This window comes from Clarias gariepinus, chromosome 22 (assembly GCF_024256425.1).
Source record: "Clarias gariepinus isolate MV-2021 ecotype Netherlands chromosome 22, CGAR_prim_01v2, whole genome shotgun sequence".
NCBI classification, from domain to species: domain Eukaryota; kingdom Metazoa; phylum Chordata; class Actinopteri; order Siluriformes; family Clariidae; genus Clarias; species Clarias gariepinus.
In genome coordinates, this window is record NC_071121.1 from 9,183,032 (window position 1) to 9,204,612 (window position 21,581).

A 21,581-nucleotide genomic window follows, 5' to 3' on the forward strand; every position below is an offset into this window, starting at 1 on the left:
AGGAGAGACCACCCGAGGTAAACTCATTAAGGACCCAATAAAAACCTTCTGTTAGGATGACAGGACTCTTAGAGATACTCCACCGTCAAAGCACACAACAACAAGAGCGGCCAAAGGAGATACCGACAAACAAAAGAGTCCTCTAATTAGCAGCACACACCCTTGTCACATATGCTCCTGAAACAGAGAATGAGGGAACAGGGAAGAGGGAAAAAAAGATGTAGAAGAGGAGAGAAACAGCCCTGGGCATATAGACAGCAGGACCACTGAATGACTCCTGTACCATAAAGTTAACACAATAGGACCTGGGAGCATATCATTGTGACCGCTGCACTTAGATAAGGGCACATGCAGTGTCAGGCCATTTAAACTCATTTCTTCAGAGTGTAAAAAAACAGAAGTCTAGTGATAAAATAGAGTCAATTCAAGCTCTATTTATTTATTTATTTATTATCCATTTATTCATAGCCAACCAGCATACAGAACAGCAGTCCTATATTTCACAGTATTTGAAATTAGCATGTTATTAGTGCTCTCATATTCCTCCCCATGTTAATGTGCTACCTGCTTCTTCTTAACGATCGGGTGGAAATGAGCAAACTATATGCTCTGTCATTGCAGTACTTTAAGGTTAAATAGATGATTGCAATTGTACTGCTGTAATCATAATAAAACCATAATTGTTTTTTTCCTACACTAAATTCTTAGTAAGAAATAGCATGTTCTACAGTATTAAATCTCTGTAATAAATTGAAGATGTAAAGGCACTGGTGGGTAGCGATTGCATATGGTGATATACATATACTGTAGATACAAGCTGCTATAGCCTATACAGTAGATAACGTTCAGTGTAACATGTACTGTCAGGAGCATATTTGTACTTTTTGCACCACTGTTAACATCCACTCACTACAAATGTGTTTGACTCCTAATTTAAATATTTTTTATCATAACTTGAGAAATATTCTCTGGCATTTCATTCAGTTATCTCAGCAATTATCTCTTTTGTAAGGGTTGCCACATTGGTTCATTTAATCTGTAAGTTAATCGCAGGGGGTTTATGCTGGATACCCTTTCTGACACAACACACCCATTCTCCTGGGCTTGGGACCAGCACTGAGTATGCCCTGCATACCCAGGGGCTGGGTATTGTATGGGCATAGTGTTAAGGGCCTTGTGTTAACCAGGTGGTGGTGGGATTCAAACCTCTGAGCCCCAATCAGCAACCTAGAGCCTCAACGACTCCCAGAGGTGGATGGTAACAAATTACATTTACTCGTGTTACTGTAATTGAGTAGTTTTTTGTGTTTTTCTACTTTTTAAAGTAGTTTTTTAAATCTGTAATTTTACTTATATTTAAGTATGTTTAGTTTGTAGTATTGTACTGTACTTTGCTACATTTTAAATTATATTTATTACTAAGTAAAAAAAAAAAAAAAAAAAGATAAAAAATAATGCAACGGGGAAGGAAAAAAAAATTGCACCCAGAAAATTGCACTGATTGATTGATGAAACAGAACAAATGCGCTAAATTCACAAAAACGATGGAGACGAACAAAGCAGATGGCAGTGATGCAGACCCAGCTGAAAACGAAATGCCATCAAATTCTTATAAAGCAAACCCCTGGCCATATTTAAGTGACCACTTTAATTTTACGAACCTTCAATTAAAAACAACTAGTTTGAGATTTATATCGGCTTGTCTTTTTTGAACTACACTACAATCCCCCAGCCCACCCCTGTTGTTAAAAAAAGTGACTATGTAACTTTTACTCTGAGTAAATTATCAATGAGCTACTTTTGACTTTAACTTAAGTAGATTTTTAGACTATTAACTTTGCTTGTACTACAGTAAAATTTCACTGAAGTAACAGTACTTTTACTTGAGTAAAAAAAAATCATTACTCTTTCCACCTCTGACGACTCCACCCGTCTTTGCCCCATGACAAACTAGAACATTATAGGCTGTTTATGACATGCTAAAAATATGTTGTTACGTTGCATAATTTACAATGTAGTACGTGGTGTCAAATATAAAATAACAAGATCAACATTGCCATACATTGTCAAACAGTGAAGTACCCCATCCCATCAATTAACATATAAATGCAATTTACACAGTCACAAATCCTCTCTTTATTAACAAACATGGAAGAAATGACACTGGTGTCACATTTTAGACCAGCCTGCAATTGAAAACAACACAACTCAGACTTATAAAAATCATAGAAAGAAGTTTAACCTATAAAAAAAATATTACAAATACATTACAAAAGAGCAACAATTGTCTACAAACCTAGTAACATACCAAGCAACGTGAATGACCAAGCCATGATCAAACCATAAAGTGTATCATATTAAAGCATGCACTGGTGAGGGAAAAAAACTATTATCTGCTTAATATTAGTTCTGGTTTGTGTAACCGTGTTACAGGGCTAGCCAATCGTTTAACCTCCATGTTCACTTGGCCTGATGACATCCTTGCATATCTTTCAAAAAGATTTGAAAATGTTCTGCTCTACATGTTCTTCAAAATTTTTCTTAAGCTGGCCTCATCACAATTTTTTCTACAATCTCTTCCTCAAACCATCTCCATTACATATCCTTAGTGGTACATGGCACTTTGCATTGTTGTACTGGAATATTCAACCCATTTTCACATGCTAATGCTATCAGCTGTACATTCCCACTACTTTAGTACTTAATTCACAACACTGACTGATTGCAAGCCTATTTAGTTGGAGATGTGCGGTCTTATCTGCAAAGTACCAGTGTAGCTGCAGGTTGTCATTTTAACCAAACACACAGATTTCTCTCCTTTAATCAGCTGCTCTTGCAGTCTTGCTCTTTAAATGGCTAATGACTTGTAGGCAATCTTCTTGGTTTTTCCGAAAACTGAAATGCATGCTGGCTTTTTGTAGATAAGACTGGACATCCTTCCTTTCAACCTCAGCAACCACATTATGCTTGACACACCCATTGATTCAAACCAATAGAGAGAGCAGTTCAATTTTATGGGTCCCCCCACAGAAGAACAGATATTGAAAACGTATCTGTTCTTCTGTGGGGGGACCCATAAAAGTATTTATAGTTTATAGTTCATTAGTATGTATGTAATGCATGTACCTCTCTCTCTCTCTCTCTCTCTTTCTCTCTTTCTTTACATATATAGCCAAAAAATGTATTCGCAATTCAGGAAAAGAAAAACTTATTTAAATATTTGAATACGAAATTTATTACTATATGTGTTATATATTTATATATGACAATAATATGACACTATTATTACTATTATATTAATAAAATATATTATACTATTTTTATTTTCCTGAAGTGTATACACGCACACCCCCACACACACACACACGCACACACACATATACAGTATATACATAGTATATATATATATATATATATATATATATATATATATATATATATATATATATACAGTATATATATACATACATGATATGGCACAGTATCTTTTAGATTGAAGGAGTATAGGCTACTTTCAACTTGTTTCTCAATCCATTTGGATCTGTAAACAGTTTGAAGCCTAGTTAACAATTTAACCTTTGAAATGTAAACATATTATTTCACAAAAATGTAAAAGTATTCCTCCAAATAGATTCCTTTGATGAAAAATCTAAGAATTAATGGCAGTGTATTTAATAATAGGTAATAATAATAGTTGGTAATAGTTGGTAGTAATAATAATAATATTGTTCATCATAATGGAACAAATAAAATCCATAAAGTGATTGACCAATCCCCTGAATAACCGAATCTATACAAAAAAGACAGTAAACTTTAAAAGTTAAACTCTTGCTTTGATGATTAAGAAGTCATAAGAGACAAACATCTATTAAAAACTACTTTGTTAAAAATGTTAAACATGCACTTTTTTCCAGAAAGAAATGTATTACATTTTGCCTCCATTATAGGCATAAAAATTCAACTATTTTATTCAAACTATTATGTACAGATGTTTGACTGGTAATAAATGAATGACTTAATCTAAATCTTCTCCCGTTGCATCTGGTAGATTACGGGTCAAAGTTCAGAAAGACAAAAATGGCAATTGATCTAAAGACTAACACCCTGGAGTTTTTATGGCTATTGGAAATCCATAGCTTGCACTACAGAGTGCAACACCCCCACACACACCAAACACACACAGCACACTCATCTTTCACCTTAAAGTCAGACTTCGGTGAGATCAGGAAGTTATATGCAAAACATTTTTCTCAATGACAAGCAAGATCTTTATCTTCTTCCCATCCCTGAGGGTAATAATCTGTCTTCCATGCAGATAAAGCCAAACTTAAATAATAACTTTTTTAAGTTTGGGAATTTAAATCTAATTATATAAAAAATTAGCACATATCTTTAAATTCTCTAAGAAAATCCACTGTTTTGTACCATGCAAATAAGTTTAGCTTATTTTTATTTTCATTTTCTTTGTTTGAACAATATATATTTTATTATTTATGTACAAAGAAAATAGTAAAAATAGAAAAAAGAAACTGAAATGACCCCTAATGAATATAAACACACACATATAGTCCTTATTTCATAGTTCGCTCCCAAGACATGTGTGATGTCCAAAATGATTTTGGTCTGGAAAATGAGATCACTGTGCTTAGAATTGTCAGCTTTCACTGTCTATTAGTCAAGCAACACCTCCAGTGCAGTCTGTCGGGTAGTGGGGAGTGAAGTGGGGGCTGTTTGCTTGTGGGGCTTTGGGTATGAGTGATGAACCAGTGTCTGACCACTCTTACCCCACAAATAAGCCTTGAGGCAAAACGTAAAACTGGGTCACAGTCAGTCCAAAATTTTTATGTATTACTTGCATCAGATATTGTTACCAGCATTTGCTCTGATTTTAAATACTGTTATAATGTTGCCTTTATTTCTCTTGCCATCACTGAAGTTGACACATACTGAACATACCAAAAGTTTAACGTTCATATGGTAAGATTTCTGAAAACAAAAATCTCTAACAGATTGATAAATGTGTTTAATTTTTTTTTAAAGACAGTTCACTTGTTTTCACTCATGTAGACATAACTCTGCCCCCAGAGTTAGCAAGCTAACTATGGTTTACAGTACATTAATTGTAATGTCTAATATGACTGTAATGTCATAATTTTTATGCCACACTCAACTGCTTGGCATTTATAGGCATTCAGTTGCTTAAAAGCCAAGTTACAACTCTGTAAACAGGTAATGAACAAGATCCTATAAACAACCTCATCATAATTTATGAGGATGTGATGGGCATTTGGGTGGATATTTACAACATGACTGACAAGAGGCCAGTCTAAATGTATTGCAAAATGGTTGCAGGTTCCCAAACTGCCATGTTATATTTTCTATTTTCTATTAAATGTATTATTATCATATATTTATATATTTATTTATATTTACAGATTATTTGTATGAAACTAATATGGAAAAAAATAACTTTTTAAAACACTCTGTCTGTGTTTTAGCACCATGCCTATTGTGGTAAGACTTACCTGACAATTGCAGTGATCCATATACAAGGTGTCCCAATATTCTGGATAAAAAGGCATTAAAAAGAAAAAAAAAAAACCTATTTAAAATTTTATAACAATAGAGCATCATACAGTGTTTGGTTGTTAGCCTATAGTTTCAAACCTTTTGGCTGACCTGCAAGAATGTGTTTAATGGACTGTAATTTATAAGTAAGTCAGACTACAAGCTGAACATTAAATCCATCTCAGATTTCTGGCAGTTCTAATATAATAGCTATATAAACTTATCCTTCTGGTCACTAGCACAGTTCCTGAACTATTGAACCCTATTACTGTAATTTTAGGAGTTAATTGTCTTGCCCTGCTCTGCTTTCCTGCTTTTCTGTTTAATAGTTGGTCATGAGAGGAGTTAGTTCGAATAGCAGTTATTATCACCATTAGCCAGGGGGTAAATGAACACAGTACATAGAGCTTCCATCTTTAATCTCATTGGAGACCTACTAAGTTTTATTGTTTGTTTGTAATGTTGTTGTTGTTTTTTTCTTTGGTGTAAATGAGTTATGCTGACATCTGCATTGTTACAATGAAGAGCCAAATAAGACATGGATGAACATAACATTTAAGATATAAAATTATATGCATCATCCGTTATGATGAAAAAAGCTCTTATACAGTAGCACCATCATGATAGTAATAATAATAATTTGAGCAAATGCACAGAAATACTGGTTAATACCCATAGACACCCATGAACTTATTTTTCTCTTCCTAAACAGAATGTATTGTAATAAGGGAACAGTTTGCAATTAAAATTGTATATAAATTACATAAGGTCAGGTGAATAAAAGCTGAATTAGAAAACCTCTTTTTGGTCACTAATAAATAAGGCCTCTCGTTTAGCATAACACTTCTTTTCTTCAGCTTTCCCCGACGGAAAGATACATAAAAGATGTGAAGATAGAGAGAGAGACAGATAGTGGTTTGTGAAAGTAAGTGGATTTGGTTTCTATGGCAGCAGTAGATTTTGTGGAGTCTTCATTGTGCATGATAGTGCTAATAATACAGACAATTTTAACTTGTCATTGCACTTCTTTTTTAATGCAGTTCGAAATTATTTTTTCAGAGGACATCTAGGCACACAAATTGCACAGAGGAGCAGCAGGGGGCAGCAGCAGTCTGAACACTGAGAAGGTAAATGCATGTTGCCATCAACACGAAAAAGACTAATTACACTAATAATGTTGATGGCAAGCCTGAAGGCCAAAGTGGTCAGAGATTGAACATACTGTCAGTATTTCTATTAGCCTTATTTCTGTTTCCCTGGGCAACAAGCCAAATGTTTGTTCCTCACTTCTCGATGGGCGCATTTACTAGAGCTGAGGCAGAGCAATTGTGCTCCTAAAGACCTTTCATTTTAGATATACACTGCAACAGTAAGACAGATTATTATTAGATAAATTTGTGTCATTTAAAATAGTTTAAAGGCAGAGAGCAGAATGCTTCAAAATCAGGACAATATTTTATTGGACAAGTTCACTGAAGTATACAAAGGATGTGATCAGCTCAGTTGCTGAGCTCTTGGTGTACTTATAGACATTACATATTGCAATAACATAAAGACAAAGACAATGACAACCATGTTAGCATAATACACGTTTGCTATAAACAAAAGAAGATGCACAACTATCAAAAAATACTACACTATTGGTGCAGCATCTGTTGTGATGCAACATTAATTAGTGTTTTTTTTATATTACGGAATACTAAAAAAAATCATCAATTATAGAAGCTTTTGACTACGATACAACTTAATTTCTCATAACAAGCCTAGCAGCATTTATTGCACCTGTTGCACTGTGTAAATCTGTGAAAAGTCATGTTCCAGACTAAATGAGCACTTTAAGGCACAAGCAGAGATCAATATGTAGAATTAAATCAATAACATTTTTTTTCTTAATGATAAGAAGGCACAGTACTTATTCACCAGATTTACTTACCACAAAGCAAGACTTCAGTTTGAACCTGATGAAACGTAGCCACATACTTCTTTTGACATTTCAGGGATCGTTACTAGACCACATTTTGTACATAATAAACCATCTACATAATTAACTGTTTGTTGAATCGTTGGCAAGTCTAATGTCAAGTATGCTAACTTTATTAACGTTTGATGTTCTGTTGATGTTTTAACAATAAACTTTTATTTTTCAGGTTTGCTGAGCACCACAATCATACTGTTCACTGTTCTTTTTCTAATTACAGTACTTCTCGCCCACAGAAGTACATCCCTCACAGACCTTCACCTCTACGTTACATAAAGCACGTTAACACTTTTATGCAAGTTCCATCGAGTGAAATGATCAAAAAAATCTTTTGCAGTGCTCTTTGCGAAGCAATTTTTGAGCCTGTCAGAAAAGCGAAAGTGTTTCACGGTGACAAGTATTTATGGTAATTGCTGTTGCTTGATGGATCTGGCAGTACATTTGCTGTTGTCTGCTGTGACACTTTATCGCAGTCAAGGTGCATTTGGTCAAAGAACTGCATTTCATCAAAACAGCAAAATTTTATGGAAAAGGGAAAATACTCCAACCGAACTGCCCTACTGAACTGATTTGTCTCAGATCGAACTGGAACTGAGTTAAAAAAAAAATCCAGTAGGTGCTATTTTTCTAAATTGTTTTAGTGGTAAGTTAAACTACTGCTTTATCCTGGATACAGGTCCACGACACATTCACACACTAAGGGCAATTTGGGCTGTCTGTATGTTGTTGGACTGTGGGAGGAAACTGGAATACCTGGGGGAAACCCACCAAGCACAGGGAGAACATGACAACTCCATGCACACAAACAGGAATCAAACCAGGAACCTGGCGGTGCAAGACGACATTACTAACCACTAAGTCTCTGTGCTGCACTTGTATGCATTATTAGAGCATATTATATTCTAGCTGAGAATTTATTTATGGTAATTGTTATAGTAAGATGGAAAAGTACGTTGAAAAAAAACAGGGTAAAAAAGATGGCAAACTTTAAATGATATCTATGTTCAACTAAATTTCATAAAAAAACACTCTTGGTACAGTAGGTCTGAAGCCTATCCCAGAGGACACTGGGCACAAGGAGGGATACACCACGGACAGGGTGCTAGTCCATTGCAGGGCACACAAGCACACACCCACACATTATGAGCAAACTGGCCATACTGTATGTTTGGTCTGTGGGAAGAAACTAGAGTACCCAGAGAAAACTCACCAAGCATGTGGATGACATGCAAACTCCATGCACACAGCATGGAACAGCATTTTTGTCCAAATTAGCTGTGGCCAAACTTTCCATTACAATGCCATTTCCTGGCTAACTTATCAGATCTGTATATGACAGTGATAAGTTGAGTCATTAGTCCATTATTAGTCAATGAACATGCCTCTGTCTACTCACACATTGTTTACAGTTATTTACATGCAGACATGTCATAAAGATTAATGTCACAACAGACCACACATAATATTTTGCTATAAAACAATCTTACAGAAAAGCCTTGCAGAAATTATGGTAATTTTACAAAAACAAAAAGGATTGAAAAAAGGAAAATGATTTTGTTCCTTTTTTTTTTTGCATTCTAATACATCTAAAATGAGTAGAGCTGCAGGCACTTCGCTGTTGTCATTTTTAACTCACAAGGGTGCAAACAAGCACATGGTTTCATTAGAGTTCATTTTTTCAGGCTTGGTAAAAAAAATAACTCATAATAACACAATAAACTACTTTCTGCCATAACAACGTACTGTGAAAGTAATAATAATTAAAATGATGAAATGTTCTGCACAAGGATTGAATGTTGTTTGCACCTACAGAAGCTAAGCACAACCTTAACACCTTCTAGCCTGGTTTAATCTGCACAGTTGGTACAAGAGCAGATACATAAGTGTGCACTAAAGTGGCACACTTTACACAGTGAGTGTAAAAATAGGATATGTTATGTTTAAAATAGGATATGCTTCTGATACACACCAGTGTGTTTTTTATTGAATTTCAAGCTCATTTTTCAGCCAGGCTTGTATGCAGTGGCTGGATAATATGGGGTGTGGCAACCTCTGACAGTGGGGCTCAAACCCAGATCAACAAACTAGAGCCTTAGCTAACTGAGCCACCACTCCCCTAGCTATAGCAAGTGCATTTAACAATAGCAAATTGTAAATATTAATATTTGATCATAACATTACATAACATAACATAATATTGGTCAACACTTGCAAAATATGAATATTATTTTGATTAAATATTAAGCAGTATAGACGATGAGTACGTAAGTGATTTAATATTTGATAGCTTTTCATTAATTATTCCAGGAAAAAAAAATCAGTAATCTATTTCAGTAATTCATTAATTTAAAAAAATCATGAATTTTCAATTTTTTTAATCCACTTTTTCATTCCATTTGATTTTTCATTTTTTATCTATACTCATTAACTGCATGCTAGTCTTTAAGGCATAAGTTTAGTGATTCATCCTCAGAAATGCTTATTTTGGTCAGGGTAACAGATGTCTAGCAGAGAAACCACGTGTTCGAAGCAGGAATACACACTTGATGAAGTGATACTATAAATAATAAAATCCGCATTTGAATAACACAGAAAATTTTAATGCATGAATATTTTTATTTATTTAAAGTGATTCAAGTGTACTAAAGGGATTGTGAGTTAAAATCCCAAAGGTGCGACGGTATTCTGTAGCAGGGAGCCAAGGGAGCAAAATTGTCCATGCTCTGTGGGTGGGAGGATGTAACAGTCTCTTTCTTTTTAATCACATAGACACTACACAAGCTATGAGCTTATGTATGCAAAAGAGAGCAGACCGCACTTTCATTTCATTCTATTCTGCAACCATTTGAAGAAAGCTCTATGTATTCCAGAGGAAGCACATGTTAGCCTCCCCCATCCCCAGTTGGTAGCTGTTATGTGCTGGGAAGAGCTGGCTTGTGAGTCAAAGACAAGGGCAAAATTAGAGAGAGCATGGACTTCTTTTTTTAAGCAGAGAAATTAAAGTAAAAAAATGTGCATGCTAAAGAGAATAATTATTTCAGTCATGGTAAAGGGAGATGAAAATGATTTTTACCCTGCTGATCACACTTCTGATCTTTATTCTCATTGTCATATCCAGCCAGATCTTATCAGTGCAATATTGCAGCAAATGCACATGTGGGCCGGACCTGACAGGAAATTAGAAGGAAATTAGGACATAATACTGATAATATACCATCCATCAAATCAGAAACAAAAACAAATATGAACCTTTTGAGATTTAAATATACTCAGCTTGCAGAGTATCCATTTGGAGAACAGTCAATCTTTATTTCCCTAAAGTTTCTAAGTAAAACACCAATAATACTAGTGCATTGGGCTCATATTTCAATAATAAAGCCAGATTTTTTTTTTTTTAATAAATAAACTACTCTTCTACTAGTAATCTGCGTTGCCAGGTTAAAAAAAAGTATTTTTCTCTTAACCCTGATGCAGTATGTAACTTCTCACTTCTTAAACAACCATGTTGGAACACATCTCCCCTGGTTTGATCCTGGCCTGAATGAAAAGCAAAGAAAACAACTAAGGAGAATAAAATGACTGGAATTGACTTAAGAAATAAAAAAAAAATTCTGAACTAAAAATGAGAGACAAAAGCACAGAGAGATATTTATTACATTTTTAATTACAAGTTTTTGCATGCAAAATATGAAGAAATTTACATTTTGTCTGTTGAACAGTTAAAGTAAGAGCATTTCCACATACAATTACAGGACTGGGACTATGCTGTGTGAAACATAAAAACATTTTGTTAGTGAAGCTAATCAGAAAAAAATGGTTCAATTTGCTAGGGAGCATATAGATTGGAGTAATGGCAAAAGGTTGTGTGGTCTGATGAGTCCAGACTGACCCTATGCTACAGCAATCACTTCATTGTATAAGCCCTCTGTACAAACCTCTGGAAGCAGTGTTATGATTTGGGGTTGCTTCTGTTCTGTTTAAGAGACTTAATAATTTTATGTGACAATAAAATTAAGTCAGCTGACCCCCTGAATGAACTGAATGACGATGTAATCACATCAATGCATTTTTCCCTTGCCTAATGGGAAAGTATTCCAGTACAACATCTTCCAAAACAACAAAGATTCATCTGGCACAAATTGTGAAGGAATGATTATGGTCGCACAAAAAAACATTTTTTACACATGAATTGGCTACCTCAGAATCCTGCCCTAAACGCAAATGCAAGTCTCCTTGAGATGACATTATAGAGTGGTTTACTGGAATGTGCTAAGCAGTGTACATACAGTAGTTATTTTGTACAGGTGAATCACATCTGTAATGTTACTTAGCAACTTTACCATCAATTCAACAACATTCCATTCTCTTTAGCAAGGCATTTACAATAATGCTGCATTTACTGATATTCATTTACAATATAACATATTAACATATTAACCTACTGTGTACATCATGAACACATTTATTCTTCAGGCTATATGGTATGTCATAACTACACTTCTAAGGCACATGAGTCTAAAAAATGCTGTCTTTGCCTTGAAATTGGATCAAATCGGTTCCAAATGTATATTCTATATATATTCTATATGTGTCTAATTTAAATGTGTAGATATTCATTCTGCAGATTTGTCCGTTTGAATTATGTATGCAGTTGTTTGTTTCATTACTTCCTCTACTTTGCTTCCTTTAAATGGTAACTTGTTATTTTCTCTTAGACCGGAAAGCTTTCTTGATTAATTGAATAATTTCTTGATTAACACACTGCTGTGCATTAAAGAGTAACAACTAGGATTAAGGAAGTGAGTTTTAGCAGACTTGCACAGAAATAATAATAAGCGTAATAAAAAAAAAAACAGTGACAAAGTTCAAATCCCTTATGGGAAATTTCAATACAGATCTCCTCTACAGTTCATGGATTCATGGGTTGTCATGGGAACTTGCCACTTATTTTATCATGAAAAACCAATCACTGAGATCAATAGGAAATACATGTCATCACCTTATGTTTTCCATGAACCTTGCTATAGGACTTTTGACAGTTTTACCCTATAACCAGTTTCATTGAATTAACTTGTCTTTTCACAGTAGACATTGTGAGAATATACTGTAGCTTTACGGGAATCTGAATTAAACAAGCCAAGTTTAACAGAGGCAAGGAAAAATGCCGTGAGATGACATGAGGAAGAAGCCCTGTAATAAAGCAGAGTTAAAAAAGTACTCTTGTACGTGTATGTGTGTATGTGGATGACAATAACGAATGAGATCTTAATCACATCAATGCATTTTTCCCTTGCCTAATGGGAAAGTATTCCAGTACAACATCTTCCAAAACAACAAAGATTCATCTGGCACAAATTGTGAAGGAATGATTATGGTCGCACAAAAAAACATTTTTTACACATGAATTGGCTACCTCAGAATCCTGCCCTAAACGCAAATGCAAGTCTCCTTGAGATGACATTATAGAGTGGTTTACTGGAATGTGCTAAGCAGTGTACATACAGTAGTTATTTTGTACAGGTGAATCACATCTGTAATGTTACTTAGCAACTTTACCATCAATTCAACAACATTCCATTCTCTTTAGCAAGGCATTTACAATAATGCTGCATTTACTGATATTCATTTACAATATAACATATTAACATATTAACCTACTGTGTACATCATGAACACATTTATTCTTCAGGCTATATGGTATGTCATAACTACACTTCTAAGGCACATGAGTCTAAAAAATGCTGTCTTTGCCTTGAAATTGGATCAAATCGGTTCCAAATGTATATTCTATATATATTCTATATGTGTCTAATTTAAATGTGTAGATATTCATTCTGCAGATTTGTCCGTTTGAATTATGTATGCAGTTGTTTGTTTCATTACTTCCTCTACTTTGCTTCCTTTAAATGGTAACTTGTTATTTTCTCTTAGACCGGAAAGCTTTCTTGATTAATTGAATAATTTCTTGATTAACACACTGCTGTGCATTAAAGAGTAACAACTAGGATTAAGGAAGTGAGTTTTAGCAGACTTGCACAGAAATAATAATAAGCGTAATAAAAAAAAAAACAGTGACAAAGTTCAAATCCCTTATGGGAAATTTCAATACAGATCTCCTCTACAGTTCATGGATTCATGGGTTGTCATGGGAACTTGCCACTTATTTTATCATGAAAAACCAATCACTGAGATCAATAGGAAATACATGTCATCACCTTATGTTTTCCATGAACCTTGCTATAGGACTTTTGACAGTTTTACCCTATAACCAGTTTCATTGAATTAACTTGTCTTTTCACAGTAGACATTGTGAGAATATACTGTAGCTTTACGGGAATCTGAATTAAACAAGCCAAGTTTAACAGAGGCAAGGAAAAATGCCGTGAGATGACATGAGGAAGAAGCCCTGAAATAAAGCAGAGTTAAAAAAGTACTCTTGTACGTGTATGTGTGTATGTGGATGACAATAACGAATGAGATCTTAAACCAAATACACAGGTGTAGAGATGAGCATTTATTTTTACAGCAGCTGTTCTTTTGTACAAAACTGCAGTATCCTGGGAAGACCCAAATAAACAATGGTGTCTTGAGCTTAAACTGAGGAAATAAATTGAGTAGAACACATAAAGTGGAAATCATTAGTATAGCCATGTGGGACAATGTACTGTATTAGAAAGTGAGTCACATGTATAAAGCTCCAAGCATAAGTAGAACATGAGGATGAATAGGAAAGATAAGAGGTTGAGAGAGACCAGAGAAGTAGAAGTATGTCCAGGCAGCAGGAGAGCACTGCACAACAATAAGGACAGGACAGATTATCACTTATGACAAGAATGACAACAGGCTTAGCTTTGACCAAATTTGATGGTGGAACAGTTGTTACATTTAAATTTTAATATTAATGATCTCAATGTAAAGTATAATGTACTCTATTCAAGAATGTAATTATAGACAGTATTGTATACACTGATCAGCCATAGCATTAACACTACCTCCATGTAAACCGAATAACATTGATCACCAGTTATACTGTGGACTAAAGGCCAACCCGCATGTTCAGATTCCTCAGAAAGGCCAATACAGCACAAATTGCAAAAAAAGGTCAATGCTGGCCACAATAGAAAGGCAAAGAGCAAGGCAAAGAGCCCAAGGCTGTCAATCCAGCCCTCAAATCCCCAGATACCAATTCAATCGAGGACACATGTGATGCACTGGCCAAACAAGTCTGATCCAAGAATGATCCCACACTGCAACCCACAGCATCCAAAAGATCCGCTGCCAACATCCTGGTGCGAGACAATATATAATATTGTGACTAACAATAAGGTGTATCAAATCAACAGCAAATCACCATGAGATTTCACCTGAAATACCACATGCAATAGGTAATGGACTGGTCATCCCATGCTGGATTTCCTTAGCACATTATTTGTGAGTGCTATTTTTCTACTCGGAAAGTCTTAGTGTAACAGAGAATATTGAGTGTCCTGAGCCCTTCACTCACAGCAGGAAAGTAATATCCATCCCTGCCACTGCCGTGCAGACCTGCACATATCACCCTGACACTTCAAAACTGCCAGACAGACACGTCTTCCTCATACAGAACATGTCATCCGGAGGCAAGCAGGAAGCAGAGATGACCTTTTGACCTTTCTTACTACGGAGTTATTACCACCCACACAGGCTTTCTCTACTACCCCTTTTCACTTATCTCCACTCTCCTATGGTATTTCTTTTCTTTTAAAAAATGCAAACCCATTTTCTGAGTGTCTTCCTAATTTTTCTGTAATCGCTTTCTTTTAACGATGCCAATAGAAATGTTTTGGTGAGTATTTTGACAATGACAATTTAAAATTTTTTAAATAGTGACATTCAAGATTAAAAGAATAATTTGTTATTTTATATCATAAAAATTGGCATAGAGTCAAAAAGACATCTGCTGTACTCTGGTGTCAATTGTTCAATTGCTTCCTGAAATTCATGCACAAAAGATGGTTTCTTGGTTGCTACTGTCTTCTTTACCATTGTCTAACAGTTTTCTATTGGGTTTAGATCTGGAGATGACCCAAGCCATGGCCCCAGAAGATGAATACCATTTGCACATTTGGAAATCTGTTTTTAACTTTTTTAAATACAGTGATGTTGACAGATGTTGTCTTTATAATTTTGACCACCACTGTGACCTACACCAATTATTCATTTTAACTCAATATTTAAATCAAAGCAAAATTCTAAATTCAAGTACTGTATGTCAAATAAAATACTTGAGTTTACTTTCTGTTATTCATATTCTTTTTCATTTTTGTGACATATTTTGTATTACAGTCATTGTGAAATTACCCCTGAATGAAATGGCACTGTAATGAAGGTCATACAAAATGTAATGAATAATATGCAAATAATATGCAATAAAGTATCACTTAAAAATGTGCCCACTTGTTATGTAAAACAAATCCCTTTCCTAAGAGCTGAAGTGGCCATGAAAAAAGTGGCACTTTTGTTCCTCTATCAATCACTTTTTTTTTGTTATCTCTGCTATCAAGTGCATCCATTCAAAGTGCTCTTTGCATCTACACCACATTTAAATCTTCATATTTCTCATCTGTCCAGCCACGACACACATCTTAAGTGCTTGACAGTCAAAAGCTTGCTCATCACACATCTGCTCAGCAGGTCACGTCTTACTGCACGTGACAATTCATAAGCACACAACAACCTCATATAAAGGGGATACATTATTGTTAGCTCTTTTATATATTGTTAAGTAATTATACATCATTACATCTCTGTAGTGACCATTGCACTAAAATACTACTTTCAGATTTTTAATATTTTATGCCAGAAAAATAACAAGATAACAAAATGAGCAACAAGTCAAACCTTTTCTTATGCATTTACCAGTCTTGTGAACTACACTTTACTTTGTGAAAAGTGTTACCTAAATTCTATTTTAAAAATCTGAAAACTTTCACCCATTCATTCATTTATTCACTCATCTATACCACTTATCCTGTACAGGGTTGTGCAGGCCTGGAGCTTATCCCAAGAGACTTTGAGCACAAGGTGGGGTACACCCTGAACAAGGTGCCAATCCACAGACACACACATTGTGGAAATTTGGATTTCTGCATGTCTTTGGACTGTGAGGGGAAACGGGTACCCAGAGAAAACACACCAAGTACAGGAAGACCATGCAAACCCCACACATACAAACCTGAGGAACTGTGAGGCCACAGTGCTAATAACTATGCCACCGTGCCCCCACATAGCACCCAGATTTAAAAGAAAATGCAAAAAGGCTCTCTATTCGACATTTCAAACATAAAAAACAAGATAGCCTTGAGGACACAGTGCAGAAAAATGCACTTAATAATCAAAATCCTTCCCTTAGCAACTAGTATGATATTACCTACCCAGTAAGATAAATATTAAAGAATAAAGTCCAGAGGGTTAATAATGTTTCTTTTGTAAACTGCAGTCTCTGTTACTAAAAATTTAATTTATGCCTGTTTTACTTTTTATGTGAACATTAATGAACATCAGGAATAATAGAAAATTCCAGATGTAATTATGAAATATTTAAAATATTGAATGTGAAATGTCCTATCTATCTATCTATCTATCTATCTATCTATCTATCTATCTATCTATCTATCTATCTATCTATCTATCTACACTAATCAGCCACAAAACACCACTGCCTTGTAAATTGTATTATATTGATTTTCAATTATCAAAATAATTGTCAATTACCAGAAAACTGGTGACAGGATCATGGGCACCCAATGGTCATTTATGTCTGTGGGGACTAGTATTCCAGTCCAATCCCACAGAAAATGGTCATGATAGAAACATGTCAGAACATCCAATGCATCATAGTCTGCCACATATGGGACTTAGTTCAAGGTTGCCACATATGGGACAAAGAGTTTAAGTTTGTTAATGTCACCTTCAAATTCTCCATATCTCAACTCGAACCATAAAATTCGTATGATCAACGGAGGCCCCGCTTTGCAACCCACAGGATCGGCCGCTAATCTCCCTGTGTCAGACAACACAGCAGACCGTCAGAGGTCTTGTGGAGTCATGCCCAAAGTGGAAAGAGCTTCCCAGTGCGCATTTGGCATGTTATTGTTTCTCCAACCTTATTCAATGGTACAACATTATTTCCATACAGAGTTACATTAATTTTTGGCTGGGATCTTGTGTTTGTCATAGGTTAACCCTAACACACCTCTAGCACATCCCAAAATCTTTCCTTCTTACCCTGACACATGCATCACTCTGTAATCGGACCACATGACCTTTATCCTTTGCTCCAGAGTTAAATCTTTATCCTCTCTATCTAACTTAAAAAAATTTTGTTAGTCTCATTCACAAATGGCTGTTATAGAGCCACATGGCTGTTTAGTCCCAATTCTGTGAGTTCTTTTCAAGAAGTTGTGAAATTATTCTATGCATAGCTGTGATTTATATTGTTGATTTCTGTATATTGCAACTTCATCAAGTGTTTAAGCAAGCGCAAATAAATGTTTTTCTTCCGACATCATTTCTTTGAGAATTTGACCATTCAGCACTATCTTTTAATAATGGATCGGATGGTTCTTAACCCAGCTCCAGTCATTTCAGCAACCTCCTTAGTTGTTTTCTTTGCCTGACATAAACTTTAAAAAACAAAAAGTTGCTCACACCATCATAGTTAAAACATTACAGCAAAGATTTTCTCTTTGAATACCAGTTCCAGCATTTAACAGATTTCATTTATTTCTTTGCTTTCTTTTATGGAAGGAATTTACATTTCTGTTAATGAATCCTATTCTGTTGTATAAAAAAAAAAAAAAAAAAAAGCAGGACTATAGACTTTTTCAAAAGGTTTGACATTTTCTGTTGTTGAAAGAGCACGAAAACATGTGGACTGTCGGAATCGATTATTTCCATAGAGCCTGGAGGATATTGCACTCAGCGGTGCTGCTGGAATTTAATAGAAGCACAGCAGCGTTATCGCTTAGAGTAATCAGTTATAATGCGGCGATATGAGAGGGCATCGCGCCGTCAGCTTACATCACCTCCTTCCCTCCCACCATCCCTTAAACCTCTTTCCATTCTTAACACCTCTTCCACACTGTTAAATCAGCAAAGCCGCTGTGGACTTGCATGCATGAACTTCCACAGGTAAGCTTATCACCACCATATACGGCAAAGTCAACTGAGCATTATACCGCGGATGGGCTTAATTATCTTATAGGTGCGTTTAGCGCAGATTGCGCGGGTTAAGCGGGTTTACCTCATCCTCCATATGGAGAACTGAATTTTGTGCACTTTGGTTTATGATGAATTTGAATCTTTCTTTCTGTCTTTTTTTTTCTTTCTTTCATCTTTGAGCAGCTAACATATATATATATATATATATATATATTTTTTTTTTTTTTTTTTTTTTTATTTATACACACACAAGTTTTTCTTTTCCTGAGGTGTATACATTTTTTGCCTGATTCTCTCTCTCTCCTTCTCTCTCTCTCTCTAATGTATACACACCACATGTAAAGAAAAAGTATATTTAAATACAAAATGTATTGCTATATGTTATATATTAAAATATATATGATAATACTATGATAATTTTATGATTTTACATTATACTAATATAATATACATCATCATACTGTTTTTATTTTCCTGAAGTGTGTATACATTATACTATATACTATATACATTATATATATAATATATAATGTATATAGTGTATATGGCATTGTCTAACAATTCTAAAAAATATATAAAATAATAATTTTCATCAAAAACTCTTTTTTTTGCATTACAGATCTTATTTTCTGGAATCCATTCATTTGAAAATCAAAAATTGGATCTCTGGTGTAAGTTTGACTCTTCGTAACAAAAAGAAAATGGATAATGTGTCACTTCCTGGGAGTATGCCATCGCTATGTAACACAAGTAACTATTCACATCTTAACTGCAGCACATCTTCACCATGGATATTGTACCCAGACTTTTATATCTGGCTGCCGGTTGTTTACTCTGTCATCTGTGCAGTAGGGCTCACCGGCAACACGGCTGTCATCTACGTGATACTGAAAGCCCCGAAAATGAAAACTGTTACCAACCTGTTCATCCTGAATCTGGCAATTGCCGATGACCTTTTCACACTGGTGTTGCCTATCAATATTGCAGAGCACCTGCTGAATTACTGGCCGTTTGGTGAGCTTCTTTGCAAAGTGATCCTCTCGATAGACCACTACAACATCTTCTCCAGCATCTACTTTCTCACAGTGATGAGCATCGACCGGTACCTAGTTGTGCTTTCCACACTGCAGTCCAAGCGGATGCCCCATCGCACATACAGGTTCGCAAAAATGATCAGTTTGTGTGTGTGGGTTCTTGTTGTCCTCATTGTGGCACCATTTACCTTCTTTGCTGGCATTTATGTGAGCCCCGAGGATGCTGACAGCAGGAAGAGCTGTGTGTTGAGCTTCCCTAGCCCTGAGAGCTTCTGGTTCAAAGTCAGCCGGATCTACACCCTGGTTTTCAGCTTTATCCTTCCTGTGTCTACAATTTGTGTCCTATATAGTCTAATGCTCTACAGGTTGAGGCATACACATCTGAATACAAATGGAAAGGCTTTGGATAAAGCCAAGAAGAAGGTGACTGTTATGGTCCTTGTGGTGCTAGCGGTGTGTCTTTTCTGTTGGACACCATTTCACTTAAGCACAGTGGTGGCCCTGACAACAGACTTGCCCACAACTCCGCTGGTTATTGGCATCTCCTACTTCATTACAGGCTTAAGCTATGCTAACTCCTGCCTTAACCCTTTTCTTTATGCTTTCCTAGATGACAGTTTCAGAAAAGCTTTTAAGAAAATGCTGGAGTGTTGACATTCAAAAGGAACAAGAAGCTAAAAGCTTAAGGTCACTTTTAAGGACATCGCTGAATTAAAAAGGCCTGTCTAAAGGAACAGCGTAAGGCGGTGGCAATAGGCCAAGTCAGGTGGGTTTTTATTTCTTCATTGGTCATTCCTTCAGGGTGTGACCCATAACAATACAGCAGCATGGCAAACAAACAACAAACATTTTTTGAACAGCATCTGTAAAAAAAAAAAAAAAAAAAAAATTCCATAACAGCAGTTATAGATATTACACCCTTTAAAAATACCTTGGAAAGTGTTTTTCAGTGTATTTCAAGTCTCTTTTTGTAATTTATGTTGTTAAAACAAGTGACTGATTACAAGACAAAGAAAATTTAAAGGACCTTTCCATGTTTAAGTGTCGAACTGACAGTATATTTGTATTGGGGTGAGATTGGAGCTGCTATGGAATGTATTTCAATATCCTGCTCCACGTTAAGTCTGTGATAACCGAATAACACTCTTCTCAGAGATGTATTATAACTTCCATTGAATACCACTTTTATTGCCAACCATGCTTCTTTGTTTCTTTTACATAATATCATTTCAAATAGCACATAGCACTATTGTTCACTTTGCTGTAATTAATTGCTGGCATATTGCTCATTTACTTGTAAAGTAGTGGAAAATAAAAAGATTTATCCAATAATGTTATTTAATTAATTAATTAATTAATTATTTTTTAAATAAAAAAATATATAATTATTGCAACCAAAAACACCATTGCAGACAACTAAATGGCTTTTAATTCTTAATTCTCAAATGTTCTCAAAACCCTCAGCTCAACTGACTGAGCAAACAAATCCCACAGCCTAAGACATAATGGAACTGACCTTATTGGAATTTGGATTATATAATGTCACTCAGCACTCATGGGGTCAAATTGTAAATTAACTATAATGCTATAATGTCAAAGTTTAAGGCTCTGCACGTGACTAGATTTTAGCTAGGTAATTTTAGACAGGCAAGTCTTAGTCAATATTAAGAAAATAAAACACTGTATTTTATTAATACCAAGTTAAGTTAAATACCAGATGTGGAAAAAAGTACATATCCCAGCTAGAAACAATGGATGAGTGACTATGGTCAAGGTAGCAAGTGACAAGTAGACATCAT

General features: G+C 35.2%; 1 protein-coding gene across 1 annotated transcript; it reads left to right on the forward strand.

Moving 5' to 3' along the window:
- Nucleotides 1-19,386: 19,386 nt before the first annotated feature.
- Nucleotides 19,387-20,436, forward strand: LOC128510668 (neuropeptides B/W receptor type 2). Its single transcript, XM_053483113.1, has one exon. The coding sequence runs from the start codon at nt 19,450-19,452 to the stop codon at nt 20,434-20,436; it is 987 nt and encodes a 328-aa protein (XP_053339088.1). The 5' UTR covers nt 19,387-19,449.
- The last annotated feature ends 1,145 nt before the right edge of the window (nt 20,437-21,581 follow it).

Excerpts from the sequence above, each read along its gene's own strand:
- LOC128510668 (XM_053483113.1), top strand. The coding sequence starts at position 19,450 with ATGGATAATGTGTCACTTCCTGGGAGTATGCCATCGCTATGTAACACA.